The sequence below is a fragment of the Electrophorus electricus genome, chromosome 4 (genome assembly GCF_041902795.1).
Source record: "Electrophorus electricus isolate QZ-2024a chromosome 4, ASM4190279v1, whole genome shotgun sequence".
Lineage (NCBI taxonomy): Eukaryota > Metazoa > Chordata > Actinopteri > Gymnotiformes > Gymnotidae > Electrophorus > Electrophorus electricus.
This window is the reverse complement of record NC_137500.1, coordinates 25,746,411-25,762,679: the sequence shown is the minus strand read 5'-3', so window position 1 is coordinate 25,762,679 and position 16,269 is coordinate 25,746,411. Positions and strand designations below refer to the sequence as shown.

Sequence of the window (16,269 nt, the reverse complement as noted above, 5' to 3'; positions counted from 1 at the left end):
ATCATTGGTACTGATCTCCCCAGCCTGGACAATGTGTACGCTAGCCAACTAAAGAGAAAGGCTGGCTGTATCAGCAGACAAGCCTCTTTGACATGCTGCTGTCTGGCAGGCAGTACAGGGGTATCCACACACACACACACACACACACACACACACACACACACACACACACACACACACACACACACACACACACACACACACAAACAGACTGCAAAAGAGCTCCTTCCCAAGTGCTGTGGCCTCTATTACACCTCACTGACTGACTGACTGCTCTCTCCCTTTACAAACTTTCACCTTATACACTCTGTACTTTCCATGCATATTTTACACATTCAGTGTAAGTTAAACTGTAAACTGTAAAGTGAAAGTGTATTTGCATTATAAGCAGAGAGAAGCATAGTCATGTAACACATCCAGCATTATTCAGTTATCCTTATTCTAATACTACTATACTTCTGGTGCTGATACAGACTTTTTAAATGCACAACCTGTTCAGTGTAATTTGTACTGTAAATTCTATTTACTTTTTCACTGGCCATACAGCTGTTACTGCATATAACTGCTTTGGGAGTGTTTGTCACAAAATGTCGTTGTACATAAGTATAATGACAATAAAAGGCTCTTATGTAAATTTTCTGTCTTGAAACACAGCGCATGAATCGCGTCCTCTAATTATTTTTCCGTTATTACTAAAATAAGAATTTGTTCGAAGCTGCATAAAAGTTTCCTTCTGTGCTGAGTGTAGACTGTTTTTGTGACTCAAGAGCGCCCCATTCTGTAAATCTGCGTCAAATGAGGATACATACAATAATGCACATAATATTATAGGAGAATTATAATCTTGCCTGGGGTTATACAAAAAAACATTTGGGAGAGCCATATCATTTAGATCATTCCAAAAATTATTTTATCTGCTTTAATTTTCCCTGCAATTATATACGAAATGGTTGTATGATACCTAATGCACCCATTATTAGGTACATTATTTACATACGCTGTTTTGCATTTCCCGTTTCTCCTGATCTCCACGATTGATGTTGTTCATTTTATTTGTGAAACTTATTATGTAGTAACCAGTCGGATTGTAAGACACCGTTTTGCTGAATAAACGTATAATTTGTGTTTAATACAAAATATAATAGTGACAAAAAATCTGATGAATAAACGTAGCACTAGACACTTGCCTAGTCCATCTTAGTAAGTAGTCTGTCTTTCAAATGCGCTTTTAAATTTAAACTCTATGCAAAAATCTGACTGAGGATTTAATTTTCTGATGAGGAACTGACGGGGGGGAAACACACACACACACACACACACACACACACACATATAATTCCTCACTAATAAATACTTATAACGAATCACTGCATATAGTAACATGCTCCAATATCATACTAATCTGCGGAAGTCCTGCGTACATAGAACATGCATCTGTGTTACAGTAAATTAAAGATTACAGCAGGATTTTGTGACTAAAGAAAGGAATGAATAACCAGTGTTGAGAGTTCGTATGGGTTGCTATATTCGGTTACGTTAAGAACAAGGCCAGTCTTTCGCTCCAGTCAGACACACTGTGTGGTATAGTTATGTTATCGCGAGACGGGAAGGAGACGAGAAGAGCAGGATTAGACAAAGATGGTTCTTACAAATTGTAAAAAAAAAATGGACTGCTTGTTTATCTAAGGACACGACACACTGCAAAGACACAGGTTCTCTCTCTCTCTCTCTCTCTCTCTCTCTCTCTCTCTCTCTCTCTCTCTCTCTCTCCCCACCCTCTCTCTCTCTCAGTGAAGAATAACATTAAGATGTGTAAACCTACACTGTCTTTGTGCCTTCGATAGATCATTATGTACTTTTAGCTCATTAAATCCTCACTTTCACTGATTAATTTATACCTGCGCGTGTTTTTTTAACTCTTCCTTTCATATCGTAGCTGATTTGAGATGTAATTACTAGCAACTATATACACTCACCACTAATTTTCTTACATGATGTAACTACCTTGCATCTATAACTGCGTTGTGTAGAACGCATACATCACACTCCGCAAACCAACGATGGTTTATTAAAAGGTGGAAATCTCCAAGCCAGCAAATCTGATAATGTACTAAAAAAAAAGTGCACAGTCACTGTCGATTACGTGTTTCTGTTTGTGTATGCGCGCACCGTCACAGGACGATTCTAATTAAATCACAAAGTATATCAGAGTTGAATAAAACAAGAACACAAATGTAACGGATAAAACATGAAAATAAAAATGGCCTGTTATTGCCGAGAAAGTATCTGTTATATTCGTGTATGCGTGCTATGGGGAGGGAGCGTAGACGTTAGCTACATGCCATTTTATCTAGGCCGATTACGGTATCGTCATTTAGTTAGGTAGTTCTCAGCATAAACAGGGATCTGTTTCAGCTATCGTAGTGACAGCATGAGAACATAAATACTATCCAACTATCATCTCGGGAGTGGATGCGGTGCTGGTATGACTGGAACAGGCACGAGGTGTTTGTAACGTGGAGCTGTGGGGAGGCGGACACATACGATGGGAAGGGAGAGATTTATTAGGGGCAAATCTATAATCCGAGTCGTTAGAACGGTCCAGGGTCAAAGAGCCAACACGCAGAGTCCGGGAATAAACACGATGACAAAAAGGGAGCAGGCTATACCAAAGAAGCTGGGATAAAGGAATGCCAGAACTAACAGACGACTTAACTAGATACAGGTGATACAGTTGGAGGTGAAAAACAAAACAAGGACTAGAACAAGAATGGAGAAAATGAACCAATGACATTTTTTGAATCTGACATTCAAAAAATATTCAACCAACATCTTTTACTGGTAATAACGTAACTAAATTAATTAGTGGAAAATTACAGGAATATGCCCAATGTGTAATATCATCTTTAAAATATTATTTTTGAGGTAAAGCAAAAATCTTTTTTTTTTGTAGTATTTACTGTAAAGCTGACAGTCAAGTATTCTCCTGTATGCATGTAGTGTGACCAGTTAAATGAACCTGCAGACTCAATTCTTATGCTATGTTACGTGTTTGTATTTAAATTATATATGTATTCTTTATTTTTATTATGCTGCTTTTATAAATAAACTTGTCATTTGTGTTGAGTAAAACATGATGACAAATTCAGAAGAATAAACATATCACTCGAGACATACATGCTTAGTCCATCATGTAAATGTTCATTGTAGTATGTGTCTGTCAAACAGCGAATCATTGCCAATAGTCACATGCTCCAATATTATACTATTGTGCTGAAATCCTGCATACATAGAGTAGGCAACAATATCTTTATTGTTTAGTTGGCTACATCTAAGAGTAAAAACAGACTGTTCTCCAATCAGACACACTATGTGCTGCTTAACTACACAATCTCTCTCTCTCTCTCTCTCTCTCTCTCTCTCTCTCTCTCTCTCTCTCTCTCTCTCTCTCTCTCTCTCTCTCTCTCTGTCAGACTGCAGTTCCAATCAGACACACTGCGTGCTGCTAAGTTACATGATATCGCTCTGTGAGACTGCAGTTCCAATCAGACACTGCATGCCGCTAAGCTACACGATCTCTTTCTCTCTTTCTGTGTGCATGTGTGCGTGCGCATGTGTGTGTGTGTGTGTGTGTGTGTGTGTGTGTGTGTGTGTGCGTGAGCGTGTGTGTGTGTGTGTGTGTGTGTGTGTGTGTGTGTTCATTTTACCAAAGCTTTTCAGGGTCTTCTCAACACTAGATGCATATAGCAGTTTCTGGCAAATTACTTCAGCCTAGCTCAATGCCATTAACAACCTTCACTACTTCTGAAGGGAGATTCTGTTTCTGTTTCTGCCATCTATCATTTGCCATTACTTTAGCTAGGGAAACATTGCAGAGGGTGAAAACTTTACTGTAAATTAACCAAACCCCACTGGGGTTTTGGTAAGAGTGTTGTAGTAATGAATGATATTCTAGTTTTTGAGGAGAATCAGATGAGTCATGAACAAAACCTCAGCACTGTTTTGCAGACCATTCAGCAATCTGGACTGAAGTTGAATATAGAAAAGTGTCACTTCAAGAACCCTTAGATCCATTATTTTGGTCATACCATTTGCATAGATGGCATCTGGCCAGAAGTCAACTGCCACACTCTACCAATATGTGCAGAAAACAAGCTGACTGAAAGGCGGGAGCTACTGATCATGACACCCCTGCACAAAAGTGTAGTTTATATGTGTTAGTATGATGGTAGGAAGTATGTTGTAGTGATGGACTACTATTCTGCATATGAAGACATAGCCCACCTAGCTCGAATCAGTAGCCAGCAGATCATTGCTAGATATAAAAGCATGCTCACAAGATAGGGCATTCCTAATGAACCTGTGAGGGACAATAGAACATGGTGTGTCTGCTGAATTTAAAGAGTTCTGGAACAAATATGGTTTCATGCATATAACGTCTATGCCCCATTATCCACAACTGAACGGGGCAGCTGAGAGGGCTGTATAAACAGGTGTACAGACACCTTCTAAACTTGACACTTTATTGGTGCGGTTAAGTAGGTCAATCGCCAAAACTCGACTCTAGTGAGTGTGTCATGGTATTACAGATCAATGTAATATTAACTATTACATAATAATTGAACTAATATTACATAATGTAACGCTTTGGTGTCAAAACGTGGTCTGAGAAAATGATTAAGTTGTTAAAAAAGAAAGATGTTTCTTTTCTTTTCAGAAAAAAAGCGAGAGTATTTCATAGGTTATTGTGAATCACATGAGGGGAAATACAGCGTGCTCTCGCGAAACAGAAATATGAGGTTTAGGTTATCTCCGTTGGTTACATACTAGAGTGTGAACTCGTCATTAAAAATGTCAACAAACAAGTTAAATGTTCATGAGGACGAGTGACAATTTGGAGCAAATACTATTATGGAACATTTCATTATGACGCACACCCCACAACGGTTTTGCGGACCAGTCATTTTCATCAAATTTTTCCCAGTGAGGGAACGCTGGCTACTAATTTCACTCCAAATAAGCCCCAAAGAAGCCCCTTGAAACGACACGCAAGTAAGTCAACGCAGTGAGGTAAGATTGTAGTTTAAACATTTTCGTTTTAATTGTGTCTGTATTATTATAAACCTTACACCGTAGTCAATTGTACTACTCGTTTCAATGCTCAAGTCAGGTATCATTATATAACGTTTCTTTTAACATACAAGTAATCGTTAACATCAGTTTTTAAATAACATTATTTTGGTCTTGAAGGAAACTAGTAAGCGCTCTGTATCCCTCCAATTCATTTAGTTGTTACTCACTGTGGCTCATAGTGTCGCTGTTCGCTAACAAAGCCAATAAGAGGCATGAACCTTTTCGTTTTCTCCGCCCTGTATTTTAAGTCACTGTCGGAGCTGACTGTGTGCTGTTTGCACCAGAGAACCGTCGACAGCACTTTATACTGTATTTGCACTGCAGTTATAATTTGATGACATTTTGAAGGTCTTCGGTGTAAATATAGCCCATTCACAACTTAAGTGATGCGGTTTCACATCATTATGGAACTCAGTAGCTTCACTGTTCTCTCTTTCACGGCGCGCTTTTGTTTCGTGGTTCTCTCTGTACATACCTCGTATGGAGAAGTGAGCTATTCCTTTCCGGAGGAGATTAAACGCGGATTCGTAATTGGAAATACAGCAAAGGACCTCGGACTGGACGTGAACAGACTGACGGTGCGCAAGACCCGTATTGATACTGAAGGTAACCGAAAACGCTACTGTGAAATGAATCTGAATACTGGAGAACTGGCCGTTACGGAAAGGATTGACCGAGAGGGGCTTTGTGGACAGAAGGTTTCGTGTGTTATAATACAGGAGCTTGTGCTAGAGAATCCTTTGGAATTACATCGTGTAAGTCTTAATATTCAAGACATTAACGACAACTCGCCACTATTTATGAACAAGGCGATTCGGATAGAAATATCAGAATCATCAGTGAAAGGTGCTACATTTCCCTTAGATCCTGCTCACGATGCAGACATTGGGCAAAATTCAGTACAGACCTATGTGCTTCAAAGGAACGATCATTTTATTTTGAACGTTAACATGAATGCATACGGATTAAAATACGGTGAATTGGTCCTAGACAAGGAGTTAGATCGTGAAAATCAGCAGGAGATTGTACTAGTTCTTACAGCAATAGACGGTGGAGTCCCACCGAGATCAGGTACTGTAACCATACAAGTCACTGTACTGGATGCTAATGATAACGCTCCAGTGTTTAGTCAGTCCGTCTATAAAATCAGTCTGCCTGAAAATTCACCAGTAGGTACTGTAATAATTACAGTGAGCAGTACGGATGCTGACGAGGGTGCAAATGGAGAAGTTACATATGCTTTTGGTCATATTTCACGGGAAAATGAGGCGTTATTTTCTCTAGATTCAAAGACAGGACAAATTAGTTTAGTTGGTCCATTAGATTACGAGGAAGCAACGTCATTTGAACTCCAAATTCAGGCTAAAGATGGCGCAGGATTAGCGGCATATTCTAAAGTAATTATAGAGATAACTGATGTAAATGACAATACTCCTGTAATAGTGCTAAAATCTCTGACTAGTCCGGTACCTGAAAATGCCCAACCAGGCACAGAGGTGGGCATCATTAATGTGCAGGACGGAGACTCTGATAAAAACCGACAGGTTCACTGCTCAATTCAGCAAAATCTTCCATTTAAACTTGTTCCATCAATTAAAAATTACTATTCTTTGGTGACAGCAGGTGAACTGGACCGCGAGTTAGTGTCTGATTATAACATTACGATCACTGCTACTGATGAGGGATCTCCACCTTTGTCCTCCGCTAAGGTTATTCAGTTGTCTGTGTCTGATGTGAATGATAATCCACCTGTATTTGAGGAGCAGACTTACAGCGCTCATGTGAAAGAAAATAACAAACCAGGCTCCTCTGTATGTACAGTAGCAGCAACAGACCCAGACTGGAGACAGAACGGTACTGTAGTTTATTCTCTGTTTCCCACTGATGTCAATGGAGCTCCGGTTACATCTTTTTTATCCATTAATGGAGACACGGGAGTTATTCATGCCGTGAGGTCTTTTGATTATGAGCAGTTTAAAAGTTTTAAAGTGCTCGTCTTGGCCAGAGACAACGGTTCTCCTCCTCTGAGAAGTAACGTGACCGTGAGCATTTTCATCATGGATGAGAACGACAACTCTCCACAGATATTATATCCCTCTCCGGATGCAAACTCCTTCATGACTGAAATGGTACCTAAAGCTGCACAGGCAGGTTCTTTGGTGTCCAAGGTGATCGCTGTGGATGCAGACTCTGGGCAGAATGCGTGGCTCTCATATCATATAGAGAAAGCAACTGATCCTGGACTTTTTACAATTGGCATCCACAATGGCGAAATCACAGTGCAAAGGGACATTCCCGAAACTATTAACATGAAGCAGAACCTGATAGTCTCAGTGAGAGATAACGGACAGCCTTCTCTATCTGTCACCTGCTCAATTAGTCTGCTTGTTTTGGATAATTTGGCCGAAGTTCCGGAAATGAAGGATAAGTCGTATGATGACGGCAGCTCTAAACTGACTTTTTATTTGATCATAGCACTAGTGACAATTTCCACATTCTTCCTCACCTTCATCATCATCATCTTGGCTGTGAGGTTTTGTCACAGGAGTAAGCCCAGACTAATGTTTGATGGAGCTGTCACCATTCCCGGCGCGTATCTTCCTCCAAATTACGCAGAGGTGGAGGGTACCGGAACTCTCCGCAGCAACTGTAATTATGACACATACTTGACCACAAGCTCACTCACCAGTGATTTCAAGTTCTCCAGATGTTATAATGAGGGAACGCTGCCAGCTGACCTGACTCTGATAAAGGCTCAGTCCACTGAAAACGGGATGAGATGTGCTGGTGATGAACTCAACATCTTAACTCAGGTATGGCTTTAATTTGGACTTGTGCTTTGTTCTGCCTTTAAGTTGAGATACCTTGTTTGAAAAAAAAAAAGGAATTAAAAAATGCAGCTTTGATAAAGGCTGGTTTCAAATATTGAGTTACACGTGGTGATCTGGCACTCAGTTTACTTTTCGGGATCTTTAATGTAAGACGCTCGTATTCATGTAATGATTGTGCCTTTATGGCTCCATTATTCAATAAGCGAACTATTTTTTTTAATTATGATTGCATTTCAGATTTTTTTCCTTAGACTTATGTCAACCTACATAAACTGTACAGACGACAAGCTGTGTATAGACTGTGTATGAGTGTCACGATTCCCCTCCGCTAGCGTCGCCATCTCCCTAGTAACCGCCTCCATGTTTTTGTTTTGCATTTCTCTTCGTGGTTCTTTGTTTATTGGTTCCCTTCTCTCCCTCGTTGCCCTCTCGTCAGTAAGTTTATTTAAACCGTCACTGGTCAGTATGCAAGCCCTTGTTGTGCGTACGCATCAAAACCTGTGATCTATGTATTGTGTGTTTTTTGCCGCTTTCATTTTAGCCTGTTCCGTTTTTCACTCCGTTAGCGTGTGCGTTTCTTTCTTCGGTTTTTGTGTTTTGCTTTATTTACTTTAATCATGTATACCGGTTCTTTTAATCTTGCTACTCTGACCCTGGACTGTTTCAACGACTCTTTTGGCCTTAAAAAAATATCGCTCTTCTTTGCGTTTGCAGCCATCCTATCGGGTTGAAATGAGCACTTTAAGCAATCATGTTGTCTGTGCACACATCATAGGCAAAGCAAAGTATAAAACATATTTTACAAGTATTCAGTATCTTGTTTATTAGTAATAAATTCTGAGGAACACTTCTATTGCATGTTTCACTGATTGTAGAATCATTTCTTTGGCAGTTAATCATTTGTCTTGTTTCTGTCAGTGGTGCTGAAAAAAGCGACAACGAGAGGTAATGAGATAATGGACTACGGGCATGTTTAATGTGACAGTTTTTTGTGCACTTCCCATGTTGTGGGGTTAGACGTACTAAAACATCTACACCAATTGCTTTTTTATATAAGGAAAGTGTCTAAATCTGTGTAGTAAAACTGAGCCATCGTATAACCGTAGTTACATTATAAACCCACTAAGCAGTACAACATTTTTAAAAAGTACAAAAAAAAACAAAAAACCTCATCTCAGGTACTTCACATGCAGGCATGACATCCACAGAAATGGACATCTGTTTAAATAAAGGTTATGTATTTAGTTACAGCTTATATAGTTTCCATACTGTAACAAGACAAAGGTGCAAACACATTTTCAATACACACTAAGATTTGCTAGCTAAATGCGTTTCCTTAAACACGTTTAGCATACCGCCTTACATCGTGAACCAACCAGTCAAACACTGAATTATCCAAATATATTAATCAAATTTAGCAGTAAAAATCATTATTGTATGGATCTATGGTTGATATCATCCATGCAAAAAAAAAAAATTATAATAATAATTACCACAGGATTAATGCTGATCGCGCAATCATAGCCATTATTCCATCGCATGCGCTATATTATCCGGACAACTGAAATCACACGAGTACAACTCTCTGAATAAACTCGAGACTGGCTTCTTTAAGGGTCAGTGACATTAAAGAAAATATATAACAGCCAGCAACTAAAAACTCTTAAATGTACACAAAGTGTACACACCGTTTTCTACCTGGCTACACATACAAAATAAAGAGGGAATGAAAAGTTTTTTCGCATGGAACGCATGGCAGGAAGGGTGTTGTCTCTCTGTCTAGGTTGGGGGGCGGTTCTGCTTCCAGCTCGGAATTCAACCAATGCCTCGTGTGGGCGGAGGAAGAGACGACGAGTGAGAATGTGAGGGGGAGAGAGAGAGAGAGAAGTTCCATTATAATTCACCATCGTGCTCCTGCTGGTCCAGTGTTGGTGTGGCACGTTTTCCCCATCCGTACTTTCGCGTTTATCTGTAAATCAACAGGGATGAACAGCCATGCACGGTCTGCTCGCTCCGCCTTTCGCCCGCACGTGGTGGCTTAGTCCACAACAATGGTACTCAAACTGGGAGTGGCGGTGGTGCTGGTTCAGCACCTTGGATAGCGCTCTGGAGCTCTGGGGCGTCTCAGTCCTGTCTGATAATGAATCTCGTGGTGTCACTGTTTACCCATGAAGCCAAGCAATGCTTATACGTTCCACCCTCCTCCACTGGCGCTGTCTGTTCTATAAAGAATTTATTTTGTGGTTTGGGGGAGGGGGGGGGGGGGGTGTCCAGTGTGGTTTTCGTTAGCGCAGTACATGCAAATGTATAATGTGCTTGTTGTTTTAGACATTAGATCACTTGTTTGACGCGGCAGTTGTACTCAGTCACACCATGGTGCTCTGCTGAGCGTACAATTATTTTCACCTCACCATTTCTATTATGGTGCATGTAGTTTATGGAGTTTTGCTGGAGCAAGCTAACGATGCATTAAACCCAACTCGATTCCGACCTACAAGATAACATAAAATGTTTATTTTGCGCTAGTCCAAAAATGGCTGGACGAATATATAATGAATTGGTGTTAAACGAAGGACTAGATCGCGAGAAGGAGCAGGAAGTAACAATGATTTGTACTGCAGCTAATGGTGGGACCCCACCGAGGTCAGGTACTGTACACACGTTACTGTACTAGACACTAATGAGAAGGCTCCGGTATTTAGTCAGTTTGTATATAAAATAGGTCTGCCTGCTAATTCGCAATTGCAGTGGTTACAGCGAGGGCTACTGACAGTGTTAATGTAGAGGTGTCGTATGTGATTAGTTACGTTTCTGGAAAAAAAAATGGCAATGTTCTCTCTCAATAATAGTTTGGAACAGACACGTATAATGAGACCTCTTGACGACGAGAAGGAGTCCTTTGAATACAAAATCAGGCAACTGATGGATTAGGATTAGTATCGTTTGCTACTGAAATTATACAAATATGGAACACGAATGGCAATGTTATACTCATTGCAACCCCCAGTTGTGGAGAATGAAGTGCCTTGTACAGAGATTGAGATCATTAACCTGCAGGGACTCTGGCTACTATTGCTCCAGTCAGCAAAATGCCCAAAACTGAAGAGGGCTCTCCATCTTTGTCCTCACGGAAGACGATTCAGTTATCTGTGGCTGATGTAGATGATAATCCACTTGTATTTGAGTATTTGTATTTGTATTTGAGTACTTGTATTTTGACTAACCACTTATGTAATCGTCACATACCTGACCACGGGCCCAGTGATTTTTAAGATCGTTGGAATTTACACTGAGGGCACGCTGCCTGTTGATCTGACACTTGGAAAACCTGATTCTACTGTGAATTATATTCGAGACTTGATGACGATGAAGTTAACACTTGGCAGATATAATATGTCTTTTCTGGAATTAGTGGTATTAAAATGTGTATCCCTTATTGGTTTTGAAGATTTCCTTTTTTAAATCCTTAATTAAATAATTGCAATTGCTTTGATTAAACTTCCCAAAAAAGTTTGGCTGAGACGTGTATCCTCTGAGGCTTGAGTTCTCAAGATTGCAAAATAAAACAGTCCAAAAATATGAATGAACCACTTCCTACGTAATGTACAGTCTAATATATATAATAAATCTACAGCTCAAATTGTTTGAGGAAACCGAAATTTACACAGTTCTAGTTTATTAACTCAAACCATTTGAATAATTTCCTAAACTGGGTGTGAATAACAGATTTTTATTGTTGTGGGAACGCAAGTAAATCCAGTGAATTGTAGTAATCCCAATCCCTGTGCTGAATTTAAATTATTCGATACCAGGTCTGTGCGGTGTGATGTACTGTTAGGTTTTACAGTGTATGACATTGGAATGTCAGGCTTGAGGGCGTGTTTAGCGGACGTAGCTTCTCTTAGGATTGCGTTCAAACACATCGATTTCGTTTGTTATAATTCCTTCGTAATTGGGATTGCGGTTGATGTTCTTGTAGGCACGTAAATTGGACACTATTTAAGCCTTTGAGAGGAGTGCTTTTCGAAGTTATAATGTTTCTATTTAAATTATTTCTTAAAGAGTCCACATTAAATTGATTCATTTTTACTTTTACAGTATACGGTTTCTGTTTGAATCAAATTCCAGATTGATTATGTCCTTGTAACGTTTTACCTCCTTATCTGGTCATTATGTTGCTTATGTTTATGGTTTGTGGTTTCTCATAGAAACTCGCAGCGTCGCTGTTGTCCTGCAACATAATTGCGCATGAATGACGGTCTTCTCTCCACCCTGTGTATGGCGTCACTAGCCGAAGTAACAATTCCTTTTGCATAGTAGCGCAAAACCTCTGTCCGTGTCCAGTTTTGGTTTTGCTCCTATTTTTAATAGATTTTTACAAGTCGATTTATCTAGCATTTGCTTAACTTTTTAAAGAAAGCTTGGTGCAGAATTATTTAGCATTCGCTATGGAGGTCAAAGGATTTTTCTTGACAGCTTTTTTTTGTTTTCTCGTGCTGATGGCGCATGCCGAGCGTGGGGACCTGGGCTATTCTTTACAGGAGGAGGTGAAACGCGGATTTGTGATCGGAAACATAGCCAAGGATCTCGGACTCGATGTGAAGGGACTGTGGGCTCGTAAGGCCCGCATTGATACAGAAGGCAGCCGAAAGCACCACCTCGACGTTAATCTAAATAGTGGAGAACTGATTGTAGCAGAAAGGATGGACCGAGAGGGGCTTTGTGCAAAGAAAGCTTCGTGCGTTCTACAACAGGAACTCGTACTAGAAAATCCTTTGGAATTACATCACGTCAAACTACATATTCAAGATATAAATGATAACTCACCAAAGTTTGAGGAAGATATTATCAAAATAGAGATACCAGAATCGACTGATAAGGGAGCTCGTTTCATGCTGGAAGAGGCTCATGATGCAGACATTGGGGAGAATTCAGTTCAGACTTACACCTTACAAAAGAACGAACACTTTGTTTTGTCCGTTAACACAAACTCGGACGGTGGAAAATATAGCGAATTAATCTTAGATAATGAAGTGGATCGTGAACAACAGCAGGAGGTATCGTTAATTCTTACAGCAATAGACGGCGGGACTCCACCGAGATCAGGTACTGTAACCGTACACGTCACTGTACTGGATGCTAATGATAACGCTCCAGTGTTTAGTCAGTCCGTCTATAAAGTCAGTCTGCCGGAAAATTCACCGTTAGATACAGTAGTGGTTTACGTGAGCGCGACAGACGCAGATGAAGGGCAGAATGGCGAAGTCACGTATGCATTAGGCCACGTCTCTGAGGAAGGTAAGAAATTATTTTCGCTCAGTCGTAAAACGGGAGCAATTACAACTACTGGGCCAATAGATTATGAAGATGAGTCATTATATGAGTTAAGAGTACTGGCAAAAGATGGTGCAGGTCTAACCTCATACTCCAAAGTAATTATAGAAATTACAGATGTAAATGACAATGCTCCTGTAATAGTGCTCAAATCTTTGAAGAGTCCGCTTCCTGAGAATGCCCAACCAGGCACAGAGGTGGGCATCATTAATGTGCAGGACGGAGACTCTGAGAATAATAGACAGGTCCAGTGCAAAATTCAGCAAAATGTTCCTTTTAAACTCATCCCATCACTCAAAAGCTATTACTCTCTAGTGACGATCAGTGACTTGGACCGAGAGCTAGTGTCTGATTATAACATTACAGTCACCGCAGTTGATGAGGGCTCTCCACCTTTGTCGTCCTCTAAAACAATTCATCTGTCAATAGCTGATGTCAACGACAACCCACCTGTATTTCAGGAGCATATTTACAGCGCTCATGTGAAAGAAAATAACAAACCAGGATCCGCTGTGTGTACAGTAGCAGCAACAGACCCAGACTGGAGACAGAACGGTACTGTAGTTTATTCTCTGTTTCCCTCTGATGTCAATGGAGCTCCGGTTACATCTTTTTTATCCATTAATGGAGACACGGGAGTTATTCATGCCGTGAGGTCCTATGATTATGAGCAGTTTAAAAGTTTTAAAGTGCTCGTCTTGGCCAGAGACAACGGTTCTCCTCCTCTGAGCAGTAACGTGACCGTGAGCGTTTTCATCATGGATGAGAATGACAACTCTCCTCAGATATTATATCCCTCTCCGGACGGAAACTCTTTTATGACCGAAATGGTGCCTAAAACAGTACACGCGGGCTCCCTCGTTTCCAAGGTGATTGCAGTGGACGCGGACTGCGGGCAGAATGCGTGGCTCTCTTACCATATAGTGAAAGCCACCGACCAAGGACTTTTCACGATCGGTGTCCACAGCGGTGAAATAAAGATGCAACGGGATCTATCTGAATCCGATAACATGAAGCAAAATGTCATTGTTTCAGTTAGCGATAACGGACAGCCCTCTTTGTCTGCGACATGTGTAATGTATTTAATTATTTCAGATAATTTGGCTGAAGTCATAGAACTTAAGGACATGTCATTTGACAACACCAACTCCAGACTCACATTTTATTTAACAGTCGCGCTCGTGACTGTTTCCACGTTCTTCCTCGTGTTCATCATCATTATCATGGCCGTGAGATTTTGTCACAAGAGGAAACCCAGACTAATGCTTGATGGAGCTGTCGCCATTCCCGGCGCGTATCTCCCTCCAAATTACGCAGATGTGGAGGGTACCGGAACCCTCCGCGGCAACTTCAATTATGACGCGTATCTGACCACAGGCTCACGCACCAGCGACTTTAAGTTTATTAGCTCTTATAACGAGGGGACACTGCCTGCCGATCTAACTCCGCAAAAGACTCAAGCATCTGGTGATGACCTTGTTGGATTGGACATTACAATTGATACGTCTGAGGTATGGTCTTATGTTTTCATACATTTTAATTAATTTTTTACTTTTCTCTGTTCTTATATAAATGTATATAAGGCTGTTTTGTTTTTCTTTTTTTCTTTTTTTTTACCATTTTTTAAATTTTGTAAAAATGCAAAAATCCATTTTAGTGTATATTTAGAATGTTTCGTGGTGTAGGTTACCCAGATTAAGCACAGCAACAACAACAACAACGCTAACTCTCATAATGCTGATGATAACAATAACCATCGTTGTCTTTGAATCTTTATTTATAGAGGACTTTTAATTCTGAGTGCAAACTCTTCGAGTAGTTTAAACAGAAAAAGACTAACGTAATAGAGTAAATGGATACATTCTGATAAAACATTTTTGTGTCATCAAAATTTATTTACAAAAATAGCTGTTTTTTCATACTTACACCACTATAAAAGTTTGGGGGTTTTTTTTGTTTTTTTTTTTGTTTTTGTTTTTTTTGCTAACTACTTGTAAAGGACAGCCACACGTACATCAGGCCAGCAGTTTTACTACTGAAATTACTGCTGCACCAAACTGAAGTAGCCATCCAGCAGTAGTCCGTGGTCAGAAACTGACATAAAAATGAATGGGATGGCCTTCACAAACTGTGCATGGCGACAGTTGGGCTATATTCTTGAAGTGTACACCTACAAAATGGCTCTAATAGTGTTGTACCTAGTAATTATCTGCTGAGTGTACATGCATACGTTCATGCATGGTAATATACATATCTTTTGTATTATTTCCAAGAGCATAATTTCAGTTGATGAATAGCTCTGTTAAAATCCTTGTGTCAGTGCCAGTGTGTTACTTTGCTCGTAATGGCTTTCATGTGCTAATTACGTTTGGTGTTCTCGAACTAATTCTGTCGCTTTTGTAAACACGAACCCTAACTCCTATCAACTCCCTCTTTGAGCTCAGGAGCGTCATTCATTCAGTCATTTTTATTCCGTCTTCCAAAAGTACCACCAAACCTATTATTTCTGAATTATTTTGCGTTTTTACTTCAAAGTGCGGTAAATGAAGTTATGTCAGAGCCACCAACAAGTTAGGAAAATTAACTAAACTTTAAATATAGTCTTACCCTTAATAACATAGTACACGATATAAATAAGTTGTTGCTTATAGGCTCAGCGGCCTAAAAAAACATTTCTAACATACATAAATCAAATCGTTTCTGTTTAAATATGGGTCTGACTCCTATACGACATTACACTGCTAATTAAATGGCAAGATTCCTCATTTCCTATGCCCTGTTTTGGTGGTGTATTTTTTAGCGTTCACGTAATTTCTTCCCTGTTTAATAGCTTCTTAGCAAACCTGGTCTTCACAGTTGTACACACCGGCGCTGTCCATGGTACTGTGTCCGTTAACGAGACTAAGGTTTAAGGCAGTCAATAAATATAATAGAATTATTAGACGTTTTTAATTATTAATTCTGGCGCAAA

At 39.9% G+C, this 16,269-nt stretch overlaps 1 protein-coding gene across 2 annotated transcripts in view; it reads left to right on the top strand.

The window, feature by feature from the left end:
- Positions 1 to 5,504: 5,504 nt before the first annotated feature.
- LOC113577132 (protocadherin gamma-A11-like) overlaps positions 5,505 to 16,269 on the top strand; it is a 119,671-nt gene continuing 108,906 nt past the window's right edge. The window contains exon 1 of one of the 2 annotated variants that reach the window (XM_081712935.1): positions 5,505 to 7,946. In XM_081712935.1, coding sequence (XP_081569061.1) covers positions 5,520 to 7,946 — 2,427 coding nt within the window. In that variant the 5' untranslated portion in view covers positions 5,505 to 5,519. Of the gene's footprint in view, positions 7,947 to 12,332; positions 14,810 to 16,269 lie in introns of those variants that run through there. The other variant, XM_035521421.2, reaches the window with a different exon arrangement.